The 17,163-nt window shown below is 44.8% G+C and overlaps 1 protein-coding gene across 5 annotated transcripts in view; it reads left to right on the top strand.

Moving 5' to 3' along the window:
* Positions 1-17,163, top strand: part of usp28 (ubiquitin specific peptidase 28) — a 99,181-nt gene that overhangs the window by 67,336 nt on the left and 14,682 nt on the right. For 2 of the 5 annotated variants that reach the window (XM_078199013.1, XM_078199016.1), the window contains 5 exons: positions 709-937; positions 2,953-3,153; positions 4,533-4,672; positions 8,834-9,031; positions 11,793-11,888. In XM_078199013.1, coding sequence (XP_078055139.1) covers positions 709-937; positions 2,953-3,153; positions 4,533-4,672; positions 8,834-9,031; positions 11,793-11,888 — 864 coding nt within the window. The remainder of the gene's footprint in view (positions 1-708; positions 938-2,952; positions 3,154-4,532; positions 4,673-8,833; positions 9,032-11,792; positions 11,889-17,163) is intronic. The other 3 variants (XM_078199015.1, XM_078199017.1, XM_078199014.1) reach the window with 2 other exon arrangements.

Here is a 17,163-nt window from a genome sequence, read left to right as displayed (position 1 = left end):
ACTGCACACAATATTCTAGGTGTGGCCTCACCAAGGCCCTGCGTAATTGCAACAACACATCCCTGCTCCTGTACTCGAAACCTCTCGCAATGAAGGCCAACATACCATTTGCCGCCTTTATCGCCTGCTGCACCTGCATGCTTACCTTCAGCGACTGATGCACAAGGACACCCAGGTCCCGCTGCACACTCCCCTCTCCCAACTTACAACCATTCAGGTAGTAACATCCATTCAGGTAATAATAGTGGATAGTTAAGCAAGTAATGGAAAGAGGTGGCCCCATCCTCAATGATGGAAGAGTCTTGCACGAGTGCCAAAGCCAAGGCCTGAAACGTTTGGAGCCATCTTCAGCTAGGTGTGCCAATCATCATGATGGCTTTTGCTTCTTCCTGATGAAGTCACCATCAGGGGTCAGTGGATCAGTTTGATCCACGCCCCGTAATATTGAGAAATGGTCAGGTACACTGGACACAACAAAGGCCACAGATCCTGGCAACATCCTAGCCCTAGCACTGATGATTTGAACTCCAGCACTAATTACTCCACTAGATTGGAATAAGGCTTTGGGTTCGTAATGCACTGTTGGTAACTATGGAGATGGTTGAGCAAGCATGGTACATTGCGTTCGATTTCTGTAGTGTTGGTTGTTTCTCGACAGATGGGGTTTTTGCCTTAGAGTGAAGTGATGCCTCCTTGTTTGTCAATTAGGTTCCTTATCGACTTCACGCAGTGCTTGTGCATGAAGGTCAGGCTTCAGCTGGCCATTATTGGGCATACATCTATGATCACAGCCAGAACATGTGGCTCAAGTACAATGATGTCTCAGTAGCAGAATCATCGTGGGAAGAGCTGCAACGAGATTCATATGGAGGATCACGGAACGCCAGCGCTTATTGTCTGATGTACATCAATGATAATTTACCACAACTCATTGCAGGTAAAAGATGAACCTTTCCACTATCCTTTGTTCCATTTGCTGATCTTGCTTATCCAGGTGAATAGTCATTGGCACTATGGTTGAAGCTTTCTAACCTGAAGTGTTATGAATGTAGACCAGACCATCACACAAACCAGCCTCCCATCCCATCTGCCTACGCTTCCTTCCCGCTGCCTTGGAAAAGCAGCCAGCATAACCAAGAACTCCACACACCCTGGACATACTCCCTTCCACCACCTTTTGTCAGAAAAAAGATACAAAAGTGAGATCACGTAACAACCGACTCAGGAACAGCTTCTTCCCTGCTGCCATTAGACTTTTGAATGGACCTACCTGATATTAAGTTGATCTTTCTCTGCACCCTAGCTATGATTACAACACTACACTCTGCACCCTCTCCTTTCCCTCTCTCCTTTGTACTCTATGAACAGCATGCTTTGTATAGTGTGCAAGAAAGAAAACTTTTCACTGTATACCAATATATGTGACAATAATAAATCAAATCAAATAGATTGGTTCTTACTCCAACAACACCTCGATTTTAAAATTCACATCCTTGTTTTTAAAATCCTCATGTCTCCTGATCTCTATGACCTCCTTCACCCCTTCCACACTCTGAAATATTGGCATTCCTCTAATTCTGGTCTCTTGCGAATTACTGATTTAATTGCCCCACTATTGATGCCTTCAGTTGCCTAAACACTGGAAATCTCTTTCTCCCGCTCTCTCTCACCCATGTGCGCCCCCCCCCCCCCCCTCGCTCTCGCTCCCCGAGGTTCTTCACAGCCTGCCTCTCTGACCAAGTCTTTAATCACCTGAGCTGATAATCTCCTCATGTGGCTCATTGCAAAATGTTAGCGAGTAATTCTTGTGTGAAGCACCTTAGGATGTTTATTACATTAAAGGTGCTTCACAAAAGCAAGTTATTGTGGTGTCAGATTCTCCTTCGTTGAAAGTCCTTTTGGATCAACTTCCAATGGAGACCTTAAGTACCCTGGATTAGTGTTTCAATCCAGTGTTCCACTGTCTGCGTCTAACCACCATTTACCCCGCGATTTAGGGATCCATTGCACTCTTTGAAGAACAGAATGCTTTTCTGGTGGCCTGCCCAACATTCCTCCCTCTGTCAAAACCATCAAACACAGCCATGTTGGCCTAGACATGTGATGGCACATCACCTGTTTTCAGGCACAGAAAGGGTGCTCCTATATTGATGGTTTGACAGTTGAAATTAGTTTAAAATTGGCAAAGTAGCTGACGGAACTGCCATCCTTAGACAAAATATCCCTGTAAAACCAATGAAGGGAATGCAGTTCTGCTTCGAAGATGATCAGAAATAGGAGTGATAATAGTCCATTCAAACCTCAGGCATCCTGTACCATTCAACAAGATCATGGCTGACCTTCTAGATCAACTCCGCTGTCCCCTCTATTTTTCATTCATTCATGGGATGTGGGCGTCGCTGGCAGGGCCAGCATTTATTGCCCATCCCTGAGAACATTGAAGAGTCAGCCACATTTCAATGGGTCTGGAGTCACATGTAGGCCAGATATGGATGGCAGATCTCCTTTCCTAAAGGGCATTAGTGAACCAGATGGGTTTTTACAACAATCGACAATGGTTCCATGGTCATCAGTAGAGTTTTAATTCCAGATTTTTATTGAATTCAAATTTCACCATCTGCCACGGTGGGATTTCAACCAGAGTCCCCAGAGCATTACCCTGATTACTAGTCCAGTGACAATACTACTATACCACTGCCTTTACTCATGTACAATAATTTCTATAGTGTTGAATAATCTGTCAACCTCCGTCTTTAGTAGACTCAATGACTGAGCAGTGACATGCCTATAGGATGTTCAATTCTAAGGATTCACTCTCTGAGTAAAGATGGTTCTCCTCATCTCCATGCTAAATGGCCAACTCCTGGTTCAACCAAGAATGCAACCCAGTTGAAATGTTCTTGCCCTATTTTTTTCAAAACTGAAAAGTAATTCTTTTTATTCAAATTACAGAGGAAACGGATGTGGAAACGGGACAGATTTTGAAAGCCATCCATGCCCTTCCTCCGGAACTCAGGCAGTATGTCCGTGAAGACAACCAGCACTTTACGCAAGAACTCGACGAGTGGAATGAGGAGCAGGTTCGGAAGATCCCGCAAAAGGAGCTTGTCCCCGCAGCAGAGGTTCAGGAACCAGCGGTCACTCTTAAAGAAGGTACTTGTCGTCTTATTGGGTAATCCGGGAGAAAGGCTACATGCAGGATATGAACAGTGTCCAATTCTGGACACTAGCCCGTCGGATGGATATCAAGACCTTGGAGAGGATGCAGAGGAGATATGCTAAAATGGCCCCAGGGACAACACGTTGTCTTTATGTATGGATTAGTGAAGCTGGATAGTTCTCTTTAGAGCAGAGAGGCCTAAGGGAAGCTTTAATAGAGTTGATCCAAATTACATGGTGTTGTGAGAGGGTAAATAGTGAGAAACTGGTTCCATTGGCAGGATGATCAGTAACAAGCAAACACAATTTTAAGTTAGTTGGCAAAAGAACTAGGGAGGAACATGAGAATTTTCTTTCATGCAGCAAGTTCTATGATCTGAAAAGCCCTAGCAAAAAAGGCAACTGAAGTGGATTGAATTGTAACTTTCAAAAGGGAATTAAATTGGCAGCATGGTGGCACAGTGGTTAGCACTGCTGCCTCATGGTGCCAGGGACCTGGATTCAATTCCAGCCTTGGGTGACTCTCTGTGTCCGAGTTTGCGCGTTTTCCCCATGTCTGCGTGGGTTTCCTCCGGGTGCTCTGGTTTCTATCCACAATCGAAAGATGAGGAGGTTAGGTGGATTGGCCATGGTAAATTGCCCCTTGGTGTCCAAAAATGTGTAGGTTCGGAGGAAAGGCAGGATAAATACATGGGAATAGGACCTGGGTAAGATGCTGCATTGGAGAGTTGGTGCAGACTCGATGGGCCGAATTACCTCCTTCCGCACTGTGGGGATTCTATGGTTCAACATAAGAATAAATACTTGGAGGAGTTTTTTCAGGGTTATGGAGAAAGAGCAGGGAAGTGGGATTAATTGGGTAGTTCTTTCAAAGAGCTGGCAGAGGTAAGATAACCCATGTTGAAAAGAATAGGGGAGCCGCCAAAATAAAAGAATAATGATTAGGTTTCACAAAGCTCTGAAAGCCAACAGGAAGATTGGAAGACTAAAGGAGATCCATAATTCTGAGGAACAGGCAAAGAATGAGTTTGTGTGTCTCAATTGCAGAAGCACATGCAATGGCTTATTGGAGCTTAAAGCAGCCTCTTGTATTGAGATACTGTTCCTCAGGCCTCCAGGAAGGGCAGTTTAATACTTTATGTATATACACATCAAATTACTTTTTTTCCTTGATGCTGATTAATGCATTCCACAATTCTAAAGCATCGTGTTTTGTTCTTGTACATCTGTAATCTTAAGGCTATGAATTAAAATTTTCAACCAAAATTCTTAGTTCTCAATTCTATTTTGATAAATGAATTATTGCTGCATTACTGTAGGTAGGGGTCTGGTGGTTCCCCCTCCCAGTTTTTATTTTGTTCTGTACCCCACAGGTGAGGCTGTTGCCTGTCAGCAGAATACATGCTCTGCTTCCGCCAAGCACGCTGTCATGGTGAAGGAGCAGACCGCCCAGGCTATTGAGAAAGCAGCAAACTCTTACGAGAACGCTGGTGCAGAAGCTGCTTTGAAGGAGGTGAGAGTGCCTGAGCTATACACAGCTGTTTCGTTGGCATCTGCCCTACTGTAGAGTTGTAATAGAAAGAAAAATACAAGCACAATTTTAAGCAAATTAGGCATGAACATTGCAACGGGACAATTTAACCCCTTGAACCTATTTCACCAGTCAGTGGGATCATGGTTGATCTGATACTTTCATATTTCCATATACCTCTGGTTAACAAAGACGTATCAATCTCCGATTTAAAATTGACACTTCACCTGGCATCAATTGCCATTTGTGAAAGAGCTCCAAACTTCTACCAGCTTTTTGTACATAGAATATTTTTCTGATTTCACTCTTGAAATGTTTGGTTCTAATTTTTTGGCTAGGTCTCCTAACCTTAGAATCCCCAACCAGTAGCTTATTTCTTTCTATCCTATCTGTTTCCCTTGATATCTGGAAATCTTTGATGAAATTGCTTCTTAATCTTCTAAGTTCCAAGGCATATAACCCTATTTTGTATAATTTCTCCTTTTAGTTTAGCCCTTGGAGTCCGGGTATTATCCTGGTAAATCTAAACTGCGTTCCCTCCAACCATGTCTGGTTTCCTTGTATTCCAGTCCCTTGGGATAAAGGCAAACATAAGGCATGGTGGCACAGTGGTTAGCACTGTTGCCTCACATCGCCAGGGACCCAGGTTCGATTCCAGGCTTCGGTGACTGTCTGTGTGGAGTTTGCACGTTCTCCCCATGCCTGCTTGGGTTTCCTCCGGGTGCTCCGGTTTCCCCCCACAGTCCAAAAATGTGCGACTTAGATTGATTGGCCATGCTAAATTGCTTCTTAGTGTCAGGGGGCATTAGTAGGGTAAATGTGTGGGGTTATGGGGATAGGCCTGGGTGGGATTGTTGTCGGTGCAGGCTCAATGGGCTGAATGGCCTCCTTATGGACTGTGGGTATTCGCTCATTTTTCCTTTTTTATACTTTTTGATTGCTTTTTGTAAAAATCCTCTTGATTCTTCGTGACTGTGTGCTTGGAGGGGAAGTATTAACTTCTTTTTGGAAAGTAACATCATGCTTTGATAATTTGGTGGTTTTAAAAAAAAATCTTTTTTTAAAAAAATCATTTTAATGAAGAGAATGTCCATGGGCACTACAATGGACTGATCCACCAAGCCTTTGGTCAAGTTGTTAAGCTGAAGAGCTGTCTATCCGTTCCTGTGGTGGAGAGATGGGCAGTCAAGGTTCTACTGCATTCTTGGAGACTTTCTCCCAATACCCTGACTATCATTCCCCTTAACTTGCTGATTATCCCATTGCTGGTTGTGGGATCTTGCTTTGTGCAATGTGGTTGCAGCATGTTAGTGTAGCAATTTGTGCTCTGATTCGAAGAATCATGTGAGTGAATTTTGCAGCAATTTGGTCACTGCTACAGTACAAAGGGAAGGCTGCATTGTCAAAGGTGTCCTTCAGATGAGAGTGTCAGCTGGATTTCCAAGTTCACACAACCCATATTGGAAGTGGAGTGACAGCTTCCCCCGGTGTCCTGAGCAGAATTCCCCTCTCACCCAGCACTGTGAAAACTGCTTAACTGGTCATTCGTCCTATTAACAGTCTGGGCAAATGGGCTGTGAGATTTTCCTGTCCAGAGACATTCATTGCAAGGAAAAAGTAAAAGCAATTGTGTGCATGTAGTACCTTGTGGTATTTCAGAGGAATGTGACTAGGATTCACGTAAATACCATACAAATCTTAATGCAGTGCGTTGGTACATAGCGATGGCAACGTTTTAGTAGGTGTACATGGGGGAGGTCAGGACCACAGGACACTGAACTTGCATGGTTGGGGGGGGGAGGGGCGGGGGTTCACAGTAACTTCATTGCAGTGTGAATGTAAACCTACTTGTGACCAATAAATAAAATTTACTTTAGTTGGACTGGATTCCACGTCCACATGAACCATCATTTGAGATGGGTTTGATTTGTGTGCTTAGGGTCATTTAAACAGGGATTAATGAGTGACCGGAGGAACAAAGAGCAAAGTACAGCACAGGAACAGGCCCTTCGGCCCACCAAGCCTGTGCTGACACGGATGCCTCCCTAGTGTTTTCTTGCCTCTATGTGGTCCATATCCCTTTATTCTCTGCCTTTTCATTTATCAATCCAGATGCCTCTTGAGCATTCTTATAGACCTGCTTCCACCACCTCCTCTGGCAGTATTCACCACCCTCTGTGTGAAAAACTTGCCCCTTAAATCTCTTTTAAACATTCCCTCTCTCACTTTCAGCCCATGCCCCCGAGTAATTGACCCTTCAACCCTGGGAAAAAGACTCTGACTATCCACTCTATCCAAGCCTGTCATAATCTTGTAAACCTCTATCGGGTCCCCCCTCGTCCTCCGACACTTCAATGAAAACAATCCAAGTTTGTTCAACCTTTCTTCATAGTCCATATCCTCCAAACCGGGCGGCACAGTAGCACAGTGGTTAGCACTGCTGCTTCACAGCTCCAGGGTCCCGGGTTCGATTCCCGGCTCGGGTCACTGTCTGTGTGGAGTTTGCACATTCTCCTCGTGTCTGCGTGGGTTTCCTCCGGGTGCTCCGGTTTCCTCCCACAGTCCAAAGATGTGCGGGTTAGGTTGATTGGCCAGGTTTAAAAATTGCCCCTTAGAGTCCTGGGATGCGTAGGTTAGAGGGATTAGTGGGTAAATATGTGGGGATAGGGCCTGGGTGGGATTGTGGTCGGTGCAGACTCGATGGGCCGAATGGCCTCCTTCTGCACTGTAGGGTTTCTATGATTCTATGAAACCAGGCAACATCCTGGTAAATCTCTTCTGAGGCAAGGAACTGAGGCAAGGTCTGACTACATCGAGGAGTGATGTGGGTGATGAGCAAAGCCTAGCTAATCATCTAGTTAATTTCCAAGAACTCTCTTTTGACAGATACATTATTGTTGTAAATTCCACTCTGCTCAAATAAATGGTTCCTCCTTTTCTTTAACCTGTACTTTGGCACCATATCCCTTCACAACCCTGTCCTGATGCCTATCTCAGGATGAAGGGGTTGACATTTGGGATGAGATTAAACAGTTTGGGCTTATACTTGCTGATATTTAGAAGGGTGAGAGGGGATCTGATCGAGGTATATAAAATGCTAAAAGGGATTGATAAAGTAAATGTAGACCAAATGTTTCCCCTTGTGGGGAAATCTACAACAAGAGGTCACAGGTATAGGTTGAGAGGCGGTAGATTTAAAACTCAGATGAGGAGGAACTACTTCTTGCAGAGGGTAGTGAATTTGTGGAACTCGCTGCCCCATAGCGCAGTGGAGTCTGAATTGTTGAATGGTTTCAAGAAGGAGATAGAGATATATTTCTGATTAAAAACAGTTTAAAGGGATATGGGGATCAGGGAAGGAGGTGGATTTGAGACCAGGGAGAGATCAGCCATGATCTGATCGAGTGGCAGAGCAGGCTCAAAGGTCTGAATTTTCCTACTTCTGCTTCTAATTCCGATGTTCCTTTATATACGAGCTATACAGTGGGAGCAATGTATTTCAGTCTAGTCTAGACCCCGTCTAACATCCACATGCATTCTTCTTACTTTTTTCTTGGAGATGTTGGTGTTGCTGGCAAGTTCACCATTTATTCCTAATTTCCTTGCAGAAGAAGGTTTGGTGAACTACCACCTTGGACCACTGACGTCCATGTGGATTATAGCTTTTTGTAGCTTTTGATACAATTGAACGGTTTTCTCAGCCATTTGAGGGCAGTTCTGAGTCAACCACATTTCTGTGGCTCTGGAGTAACAAATAGGTCAGACCAGGGAAGGGCGGCAGATTTCCATCCCTAAAGGACATTAGAGAACCAATTGATTTTTGTACTAACTTCATGGTCACCATTACTTCGAATGAATTCATAAACTGCCATGGTGGGATTTGAATTCCCATTTCCAGATCATTAATTCAGGCCTCGAGATTACTAGTCCAGTAACAACTACAACACAAGTGTGCCCAAACTTTCCTTTGCACAAAGAGTGCGTTTGTATTTTAGCACAAGTATTAACAGGTGCACTCTGTCATGCTTAACCTGAATATCATTCTTACCTGCTTCTATCGTCTTTTCTTTTCCTCATCTTTCCTCCCTGCCTCCCTCCTGTCCACTTTCCTTTCTGTTCTTCTCCCAATGTTGGCTGAGTTAGTCAGATACAGAGCAGGAAACCAGGGACACTGCAGAGGAGACAGAGCCTGAGCCTGAGCCTGAGCCTGAGCCAGAGCCAGCACCAGCCAGAGAGCAAGAACAACAGCCTGAAAGCACTGATACCCAAATCTCTGAGGTGGAGATACCTAATGTTGGCAAGGTTATGGTTCGACATGATGCCGATGGCTACAATGAAGAGGTACCAAGTCAACGGGTGACCATATAAACAGCTGAGCAACATTAACCATTCTTTGCTCGAGGAGTGTGGTGTCACCTGTGATTCCCGAATTATCTTTTGAAGTGACTTAGATTAAAATTTTAGCACCAGTGCAAGCCTGTTCTGTCTTTGCACTGGTGCTAACTCTGTGCTGTGTTGATCAGGTGTGACTGAGCCCAGCGCCAGATTCCCTCCTGCAGGGTTTCTTGCTGCTCCTGTAAGAGGTTGGGGCCCTTGCGCTGGGTCTTGTCTGTGTTCACACTGCAACGACAGTGCCGTGGTGAGGTGAGGCTGTTTTGTACTGTTGCTGCAAGTTGGCTGATGCAAATGTGGAGCCCTGAAAGTTCTAAAAGTGCCAAAAGTACATCTTAAAAGTTAGGAGAATGTTTTTTAAGGTCACTGCAAATGCAGAAAGGTTTCTTTTGCGAGAATCCATCTTTTTTATTCTTAACAATGCTACGTTTTACTCCAGTGCAAGCTGAAGAGGACGACTCTCCCGACCCATGCAGCGGGCTGGGAGACTCAAACGGAAGCCATGTAACGGGCTCCCCATTGGATGCCACGGCCTCCAGGAGTCTCTCGGCACCCGGATTTCCGGTGGTGTCAACTCCACGTCACGGATAGGCGTGGAGATGTATAAATTATGCTGATACTCATTATAATATATTTTACATTTGTCTGAGAATTTACTGAAATCTCCGGGCTCACTAGCCTCTCTTCCCCCTCGCTAGAAGTGTTTCACTCCCCGCCAGTGGGGGTTTACAATAGCTCCCCACTTACGGGGAGTTGGCAGTCCAACCCCACTGGAGGCCCCCCCCCCAGGAGGTCGTGCCCCTTGGCACTGCCCAAGGGGCAAAGTGGCAATGCCTGGGGGCACATTGGCACTGCCCACCAGTGTTACCGGTGGGGGAATCGGGACTGCTGGGGGAATCGAGCTGGCCAGCGATCGGGAGGCTGGCAATGCGGGCTACTGCGCATGCGCCCAGATTGGCGCATGCACAATGGTCTGCTCAGCGCTATGCTGCCGGCCTCTCCAGCGGGAATAGGCCCCATCCACAATTTTTAATGATATTCATGTTTGTGCATTCTGCAGTCCACAGAATGTGGGAGATTCATTTTGAAAATCCCACTGAAATAACGAGCAGGATTTACTCCAGTTTATCTGCACGTTCGACGCTTAGAATCTTTTTGGGAGAATCCCACCCAACATATGTTAACAGATGAACCCATTGCCAATGCCTCTCCACACGATGTGCACCAACGACCTTGGGACTTGCTCCTGCAAATATATCACTGCTGCTCCTTCTGTAAAGGGAGAAGATTGGGTTTTTTTCTGCAGTGTCCATTTTCTCCTTCCATCCCAACCTGTATCCTGGAATTGAATCAATGAAATGCCTCATTTTCCCTCAATATTCTTCTGCAATGGTTCTGGAATGAATTAGTAAATCACCACTGTGTCACAGTGCGTGTTAAATCTCAGGCAAATGATGGTGCTGTATGTTCTTCGAATTTGAACGAGCTTTTCGTTAAATCCCATTCCCCCCCCCCCCCACCCCCCCACCCCTGTCCTTGTAATATTGCATTTATTTTCTTCCTCAAACAGTTGTCCACTCTCTTTTGAAAAGCCATTGAGGAACTCTCATTCATTGCTGTTTCTGCCAGTGCAGATTCCATAAGGCTCCTTAAATATATTGACACCAACCCTGCTCCTCCCCTAAACTGCTGGTATAGTCCATATTGCCACAGGAAAAAAGTTGTGAATAAGTCTTTTGAGAATGTAGATATTGGGACAGGCAATGCAGCCCTGAAACCTCTTCTGCATTTTTGGCAATCGGGTATCTATTTGTAGCTTCAATTATTCTTCTTCCTTTCTCCATATCCACCAATATCATTTGCTTTTCGAGTAAATATCTACCCTAATTATAAATAAATTTGGGGCGGCACGGTGGCACAGTGGTTAGCACTGCTGCCTCACAGCACCAAGAATCCGGATTCGATTCCCGGCTTGGGTCACTGTCTGTGTGGAGTTTGCACGTTCTCCCCGTGTCTGCGTGGGTTTCCTCCGGGTGCTCCGGTTTCCTCCCACAGTCCAAAGATGTGTGGGTTAGATGGATTGGCCGTGCTAAATTGACCCTAGTGTCAGGGGGACGAGCAGGGTAAATACGTGGGGCTATGGGATGGGGACTGGGTAGGGTTGTGATTGGTGCAGACCCAATGGGCCGAATGGCCTCCTTCTGCACTGTAGGGATTCTTTGATTCTATGAAATACTTGCTGATTCTCAATAAAAGCAAATTAGTGCGGATGCTGGAATCTGAAACCAAAAGAGAAAATGCTGGAAAATCTCAGCAGGTCTGGCAGCAAAAGAGTTGACATTTCGAGTCCAGATGACAAAGCTTTGACTCCCTACATCCTTACAGATGCTGCCAGACCTGCTGAGATTTTCCAGCATTTTCTCTTTTTGTCGCTGATGCTCAATCTGTGTTATTCTGGACAAGGGGCTCAAATTCTCCCCATGCTTTCATTTCGCTCAATCCCACTTTAAAACCCACCTTCACAGTCCTGTTCAAACCACCAATAGACTCTTAGCTTAAGACTTCCCTCACTGCTGTCCATGTGTAGTTACTGTTAATTAACGGTATTGTAGAGTGCGTAAGACTTGTTTCCTGTATTGCTCTGCGTTTGATGACCTTTCTCTCTTTTGTCTATTCGGATGTCTTTCCTCCTTCTGCCCTCTTGTGGCAGGAAATGTTAAGCCCGGCTATGCAAGGCATCATCCTGGCTATTGCCAAGTCCAGAGACGTCTATGATCGGGATGGTGCTGAGGCAGGGCTAATAAAGGTACATGTTGTTTTTGTGCTTTGCTGTGAATGCAACTTTGCAGATTTTTAAAATGCTGACTTTCTGCCTTGGTTGTGTACATTTTATGTGGATTTAACGTCATCTTGTATCTTTCGACACCCACTCCTCTACTTTGATAAGCTCCTCATGATAAGTCAGCACATCCTACACAACCCTACAACACCAGAGGAGGCCATCCAATCTGTTGCACCTTCCTGGCCAGTATGGCTCATTTTCGCGCTGCTGGCAGTGAATTTAACAAGTTATTCGGTGGGAGGTTGCACAGTTGTTTTTGACTTTGTGCTATTAACCGACACACTAAATATAAGGGGGTGGTGGGCAAGTGACTCAACGCCAACTCATTATCTCAGGGATTTGGCACTCCAGCCCATGAATACATTCTATTGTGCTTAGGAGTCTTATTTGAGTGGTTGTCCTCTTTGAATATGGTGGTCCTGGAGGTTTTGGAAAGGGTCGCATTTAATCAGCGAATCCCTACTGTGCAGAAGGAGGCCATTCAGCCCATCGAGTCTGCAGTGACTCTCCAAAAGAGCATCTTATCCAGGCCAAACCCCACCTACCTCCAATCCTCATAACCCCATACATTTACCATTGCTAATCTTCCTAACCTACACATCTTGGGATACTAAGGGGCAATTTACTGTGGCCAATCCACCTAGCTTGCACATCTTTGGACTGTGGGAGGAAACTAGAGCAACCAAAAAAAACATGCAGATACGGGGAGAACATGCAAACTCCACACAGGCACCCAAGGCCAGGATTGAACCTGGGTCCATGGTGCTTCACAGCACCATGGATCTGCAAATGGCAGATAAGTTAGTATTAGTAACTCAAGACACATGCACATCTCAGAAAATATAGATTTAAACTTTGGATGTATACCTAAATGACCCATAAAGGCTTGCTCACCCAGATCTACTGGCCTATGCATCTGCTAGGAATATAGGTAGTTGTGTTGCCTAAAACGAAGAAAAGCAAATAACCCGTTGAGTGAAATTACTGGAATAACAATCGTACTTTGCGCTTCTAAATGTCAATGTTTGGAAACCATGACATCCCTCTCTCCACCCACCGCTGTTGTATTTAGCTGATTCTCAATTACTGAAAAGATGATTGGTAGTTAAATATCATAGTGATTTTTATTAATGACTTAGAGGAGGGGGCTGAAGGGTGGGTCAGTAAATTTGCTGATGACACCAAGATTGGTGGAGTAGTGGATGAGGTGGAGGGCTGTTGTAGGCTGCAAAGAGACACAGATAGGATGCAAAGCTGGGCTGAAAAATGGCAAATGGAGTTTAACCCTGATAAATGTGAGGTGATTCATTTTGGTAGGACTAATTTAAATGTGGATTACAGGGTCAAAGGTAGGGTTCTGAAGACTGTGGAGGAACAGAGAGATCTTGGGGTCCATATCCACAGATCTCTAAAGGTTGCCACTCAAGTGGATAGAGCTGTGAAGAAGGCCTATAGTGTGTTAGCTTTTATTAACGGAGGGTTGGAGTTTAAGAGCCGTGGGGTTATGCTGCAACTGTACAGGACCTTGGTGAGACCACATTTGGAATATTGTGTGCAGTTCTGGTCACCTCACTATAAGAAGGATGTGGAAGCGCTGGAAAGAGTGCAGAGGAGATTTACCAGGATGCTGCCTGGTTTGGAGGGTAGGTCTTATGAGGAAAGGTTGAGGGAGCTAGGGCTGTTCTCTCTGGAGCGTTGGAGGCTGAGGGGAGACTTAATAGAGGTTTATAAAATGATGAAGGGGATAGATAGAGTGAACGTTCAAAGACTATTTCCTCGGGTGGATGAAGCTATTACAAGGGGGCATAACTATAGGGTTCATGGTGGGAGATACAGGAAGGATATCAGAGGTAGGTTCTTTACGCAGAGAGTGGTTGGGGTGTGGAATGGACTGCCTGCAGTGATAGTGGAGTCAGACGCTTTAGGAACATTTAAGTGGTTATTGGATAGGCACATGGAGCACACCAGGATGATAGGGAGTGGGACAGCTTGATCTTGGTTTCAGATAAAGCTCGGCACAACATCGTGGGCCGAAGGGCCTGTTCTGTGCTGTACTGTTCTATGTTCTATGTTCATAGGACAAATGGGCTGACAATTTAGACAATGGTGTTACAGCTTTGATATTTTCTGTAAGAAGTCTCACAACACCAGGTTAAAGTCCAACAGGTTTATTTGGTATCACAAGTTTTTGGAGCACTGCTCCTTCATCAGTTGAGTGGAGAGTTGGGTTCACAAACATGGCATATCTTGACCAAGGCACAATTGCAAGATAAGGATATCTTACAATTGTGATATGGATTGCAATATTGCAATTGCGATAAAGATATCTTGCAATTAGGCCTTTGATTATATGCCGTGTTTGTGAACCCAACTCTCCACTCACCTGGTGAAGGAGCAACACTCTGCAAGCTTGTGATACCAAATAAACCTGTTGGACTTTAACCTGGTGTTGTGAGACTTCTTACTGTGCCCACCCCAGTCCAACACCAGCATCTCCACATCATTGATATTTTCTCTCGAGATGTCACTATTATTTGAAGTAATAGTTAAATTATTACTTCAAATAATTTTGTAAAGCACATAGGAGATATTTGAAGCCATCAATAATTTCTGCACTACAACTCCTATTCTAGGCTTGTGTCCTCGTGAATAAAGCAGATTAGGAAGTGATCAAATGTGTTGGTTGGGTAGATAAAGAGAAATTAATTCCTCTGGTGGAAGGAGTCAAGCGCAAGGAGGCTGAACTTCAACATTAGAACTAGGTCATTCAGAGATCATGTCAGGAGGGGTGGCACAGTGGTTAGCACTGCTGCCTCACAGCGCCAGAGCAGCGCACTGCTGCCTCACAGAGACCTGGGTTCAATTCCGGCCTTGGGTGTCTGCCTGTGTGGAGTTTGTATATTCTTCCTGTGTCTGCGTGGGTTTCCTCCGGGTGCTCTGGTTTCCTCCCATAGTCCAAAGATGGGCAGGTTAGGTGGATTGGCCACACTAAATTGCCCCTTTGTGTTAAGAAGATTAGCAGGATAAATGCGTGAGGTTAAGGGTATAGGGCCTGGATGGGATTATTGTCAGTGCAGGCTTGATGGGCCAAATGGTCTCCTTCTGCCCTGTAGGGATTCTACGTTTCTATTCTATGTATAGTGTAGTGGAAATCTGGAGCCCCCAAAACTTTTGAGATTGGGAATTAATTGAAAATTTCAAAATTGAGATAGAATTTTGTTAGACGTTGTCTTTGAGCATTGGAGAAACAAGGGGAGTAGATATTGTTTAAAAGCAGCCGTGATCTGATAGAATGGAGAAACAGGCTTGGTGGTCACTGACCATGGTGGTTTTTCCAATGAATACAATATTAATCTTAGGAAATTGAATACTGAATCTAATGATTCATTAGTTCTGCAAAATCAGGAGTTAGAGTCAGAGAGGTTTACAGCATGGAAACAGACCCTTCGGCCCAACTTGTCCATGCTGCCCTTTTTCTTTTTAACCACTAAGCTAGTCCCAATTGCCTGTGTTTGGCCCATATCCCTCTCTACCCATCTTACCCATGTAACTATCTAAATGCTTTTTGAAAGAGTAAATTGTACCCACCTCTACTACTGCCTCTGGCAGCTCGTTCCAGACACTCACCACCCACTGGGTGAAAGTATTGCTCCACTGGACCCTTTTGTATCTCTCCCCTCTCACATTAAACCTATGCCCTCTAGTTTTAGACTCCCCTACCTTTGGGAAAAGATGTTGACTGTCTACCTTATCAATGCCCCTCATTATTTTATAGACCTCTATAAGATCACTCCTAAGCTCCAGGGAAAAAAGTCCCAGTCTATCCAGCCTCTCCTTATAACTCAATCCATCAAGTCCCGGTAGCATCCTAGTCAATCTTTTCTGCTCTCTTTCTAGTTTAATAATATCCTTTCTATAATAGGGTGACCAGAACTGGACACAGTTGATTTGGAGTGCCGTTTCCATTGTGCGCTGACATAGCCGGTGTCATATGAATTGGGTGTCAAGACCCACATTGGGCCTGAAATGAATGGGATTTTCTCACGCCAGAGAATCTCGCTTTGCTTCAGTCCCTGGTCCAGTCGAGTCCTGACTCTGGACTTGGGCTGCACATGAAGCCATTTAACACAGTAAAGTGAAATCACTTTGTACAGACACGGCAGCCGTAGCGTGAATGAGCTAGTCAGACTTTGACACTCTGACAGCCTCCCTTCTTTCCACCTATGCTGCTGATAGTGTAATTAAATTTTGCGCTAATTTAAATTGCAGTTAGGAGCCTTTTTTTTTTTAACTTTACGTGAGAACCATTTCCTCTAACTAATCATTCCAAAATCAGCACTTGCAGTGAGTGATCACATCACACGCCTATAAACATCTGAAGGTGACAGTAATTCAGCCCTATTAAGAGATTAAACATGTATTCTGATCCACAACAGTTCTGGTGTTAATGAATTTGGTGGGCAGTAACTAAGATACAGCTTCATTACATGTTTCTTGACATTGATACATCAGCCCTCTTATTACCGTGCTGTCTCAAAGTGGCTTAATTTGAGGGGTTGGCAGGTTATTATCTAGAAACGAAAAAAGTCTTCTGACATGTTAGAAATTGGAACGTAAAATGATATGTCACTAAAATCAAAAGCTGTGTGCCAAATTACAGTCCTAGATTGCTGGGTCACTGGTCAACACACAAAAACACAACTAGATATCTCAGCATCTTGAAGGCAAGAACATAAGAAATCAAGCTGGAGTCATCCATGTGGACCCTTGAGCCTGTTCTACTATTAAATGTGCTCGTGGTGGATTCGTCTCAATTCCGCTTCACTGGCCACTCCCCCGTCCCTTTGTTTCCTGTGAAACCAAGATTTGTCTACCTCCACCTTAAACGCTGACCAAATACCTTTTATCCGTAAATCTAAGAACCGAATGCATCCAAAATCCTCTCTTGGTTCAAACTCATTAACCTTTAGCGCACAAAGTAAAAGTTTATTTATTAGTCACAAGTAAGGCTTACATTAACACTGCAATGAAGTTACTCTGAAATTTCCCAAGTCGCCACAGTCCGTCGCCTATTCGGGTCAATGCACCCTAACCAGCACGTCTTTCAGAATGTGGGAGGAAACCGGAGCACCCGGAGGAAGCCCGCGCAGACACCGAGTGAGCGTGCAAACTCCACACAGACAGTGACCCAAGTCAGGAATCAAACCCGGGTCCCTGGCGCTGTGAAGCAGCAGTGTTA

Source organism: Mustelus asterias, chromosome 27 (assembly GCF_964213995.1).
Source record: "Mustelus asterias chromosome 27, sMusAst1.hap1.1, whole genome shotgun sequence".
NCBI classification, from domain to species: Eukaryota; Metazoa; Chordata; class Chondrichthyes; order Carcharhiniformes; family Triakidae; genus Mustelus; species Mustelus asterias.
This window is presented reverse-complemented; position numbering and strand designations above follow the sequence as displayed.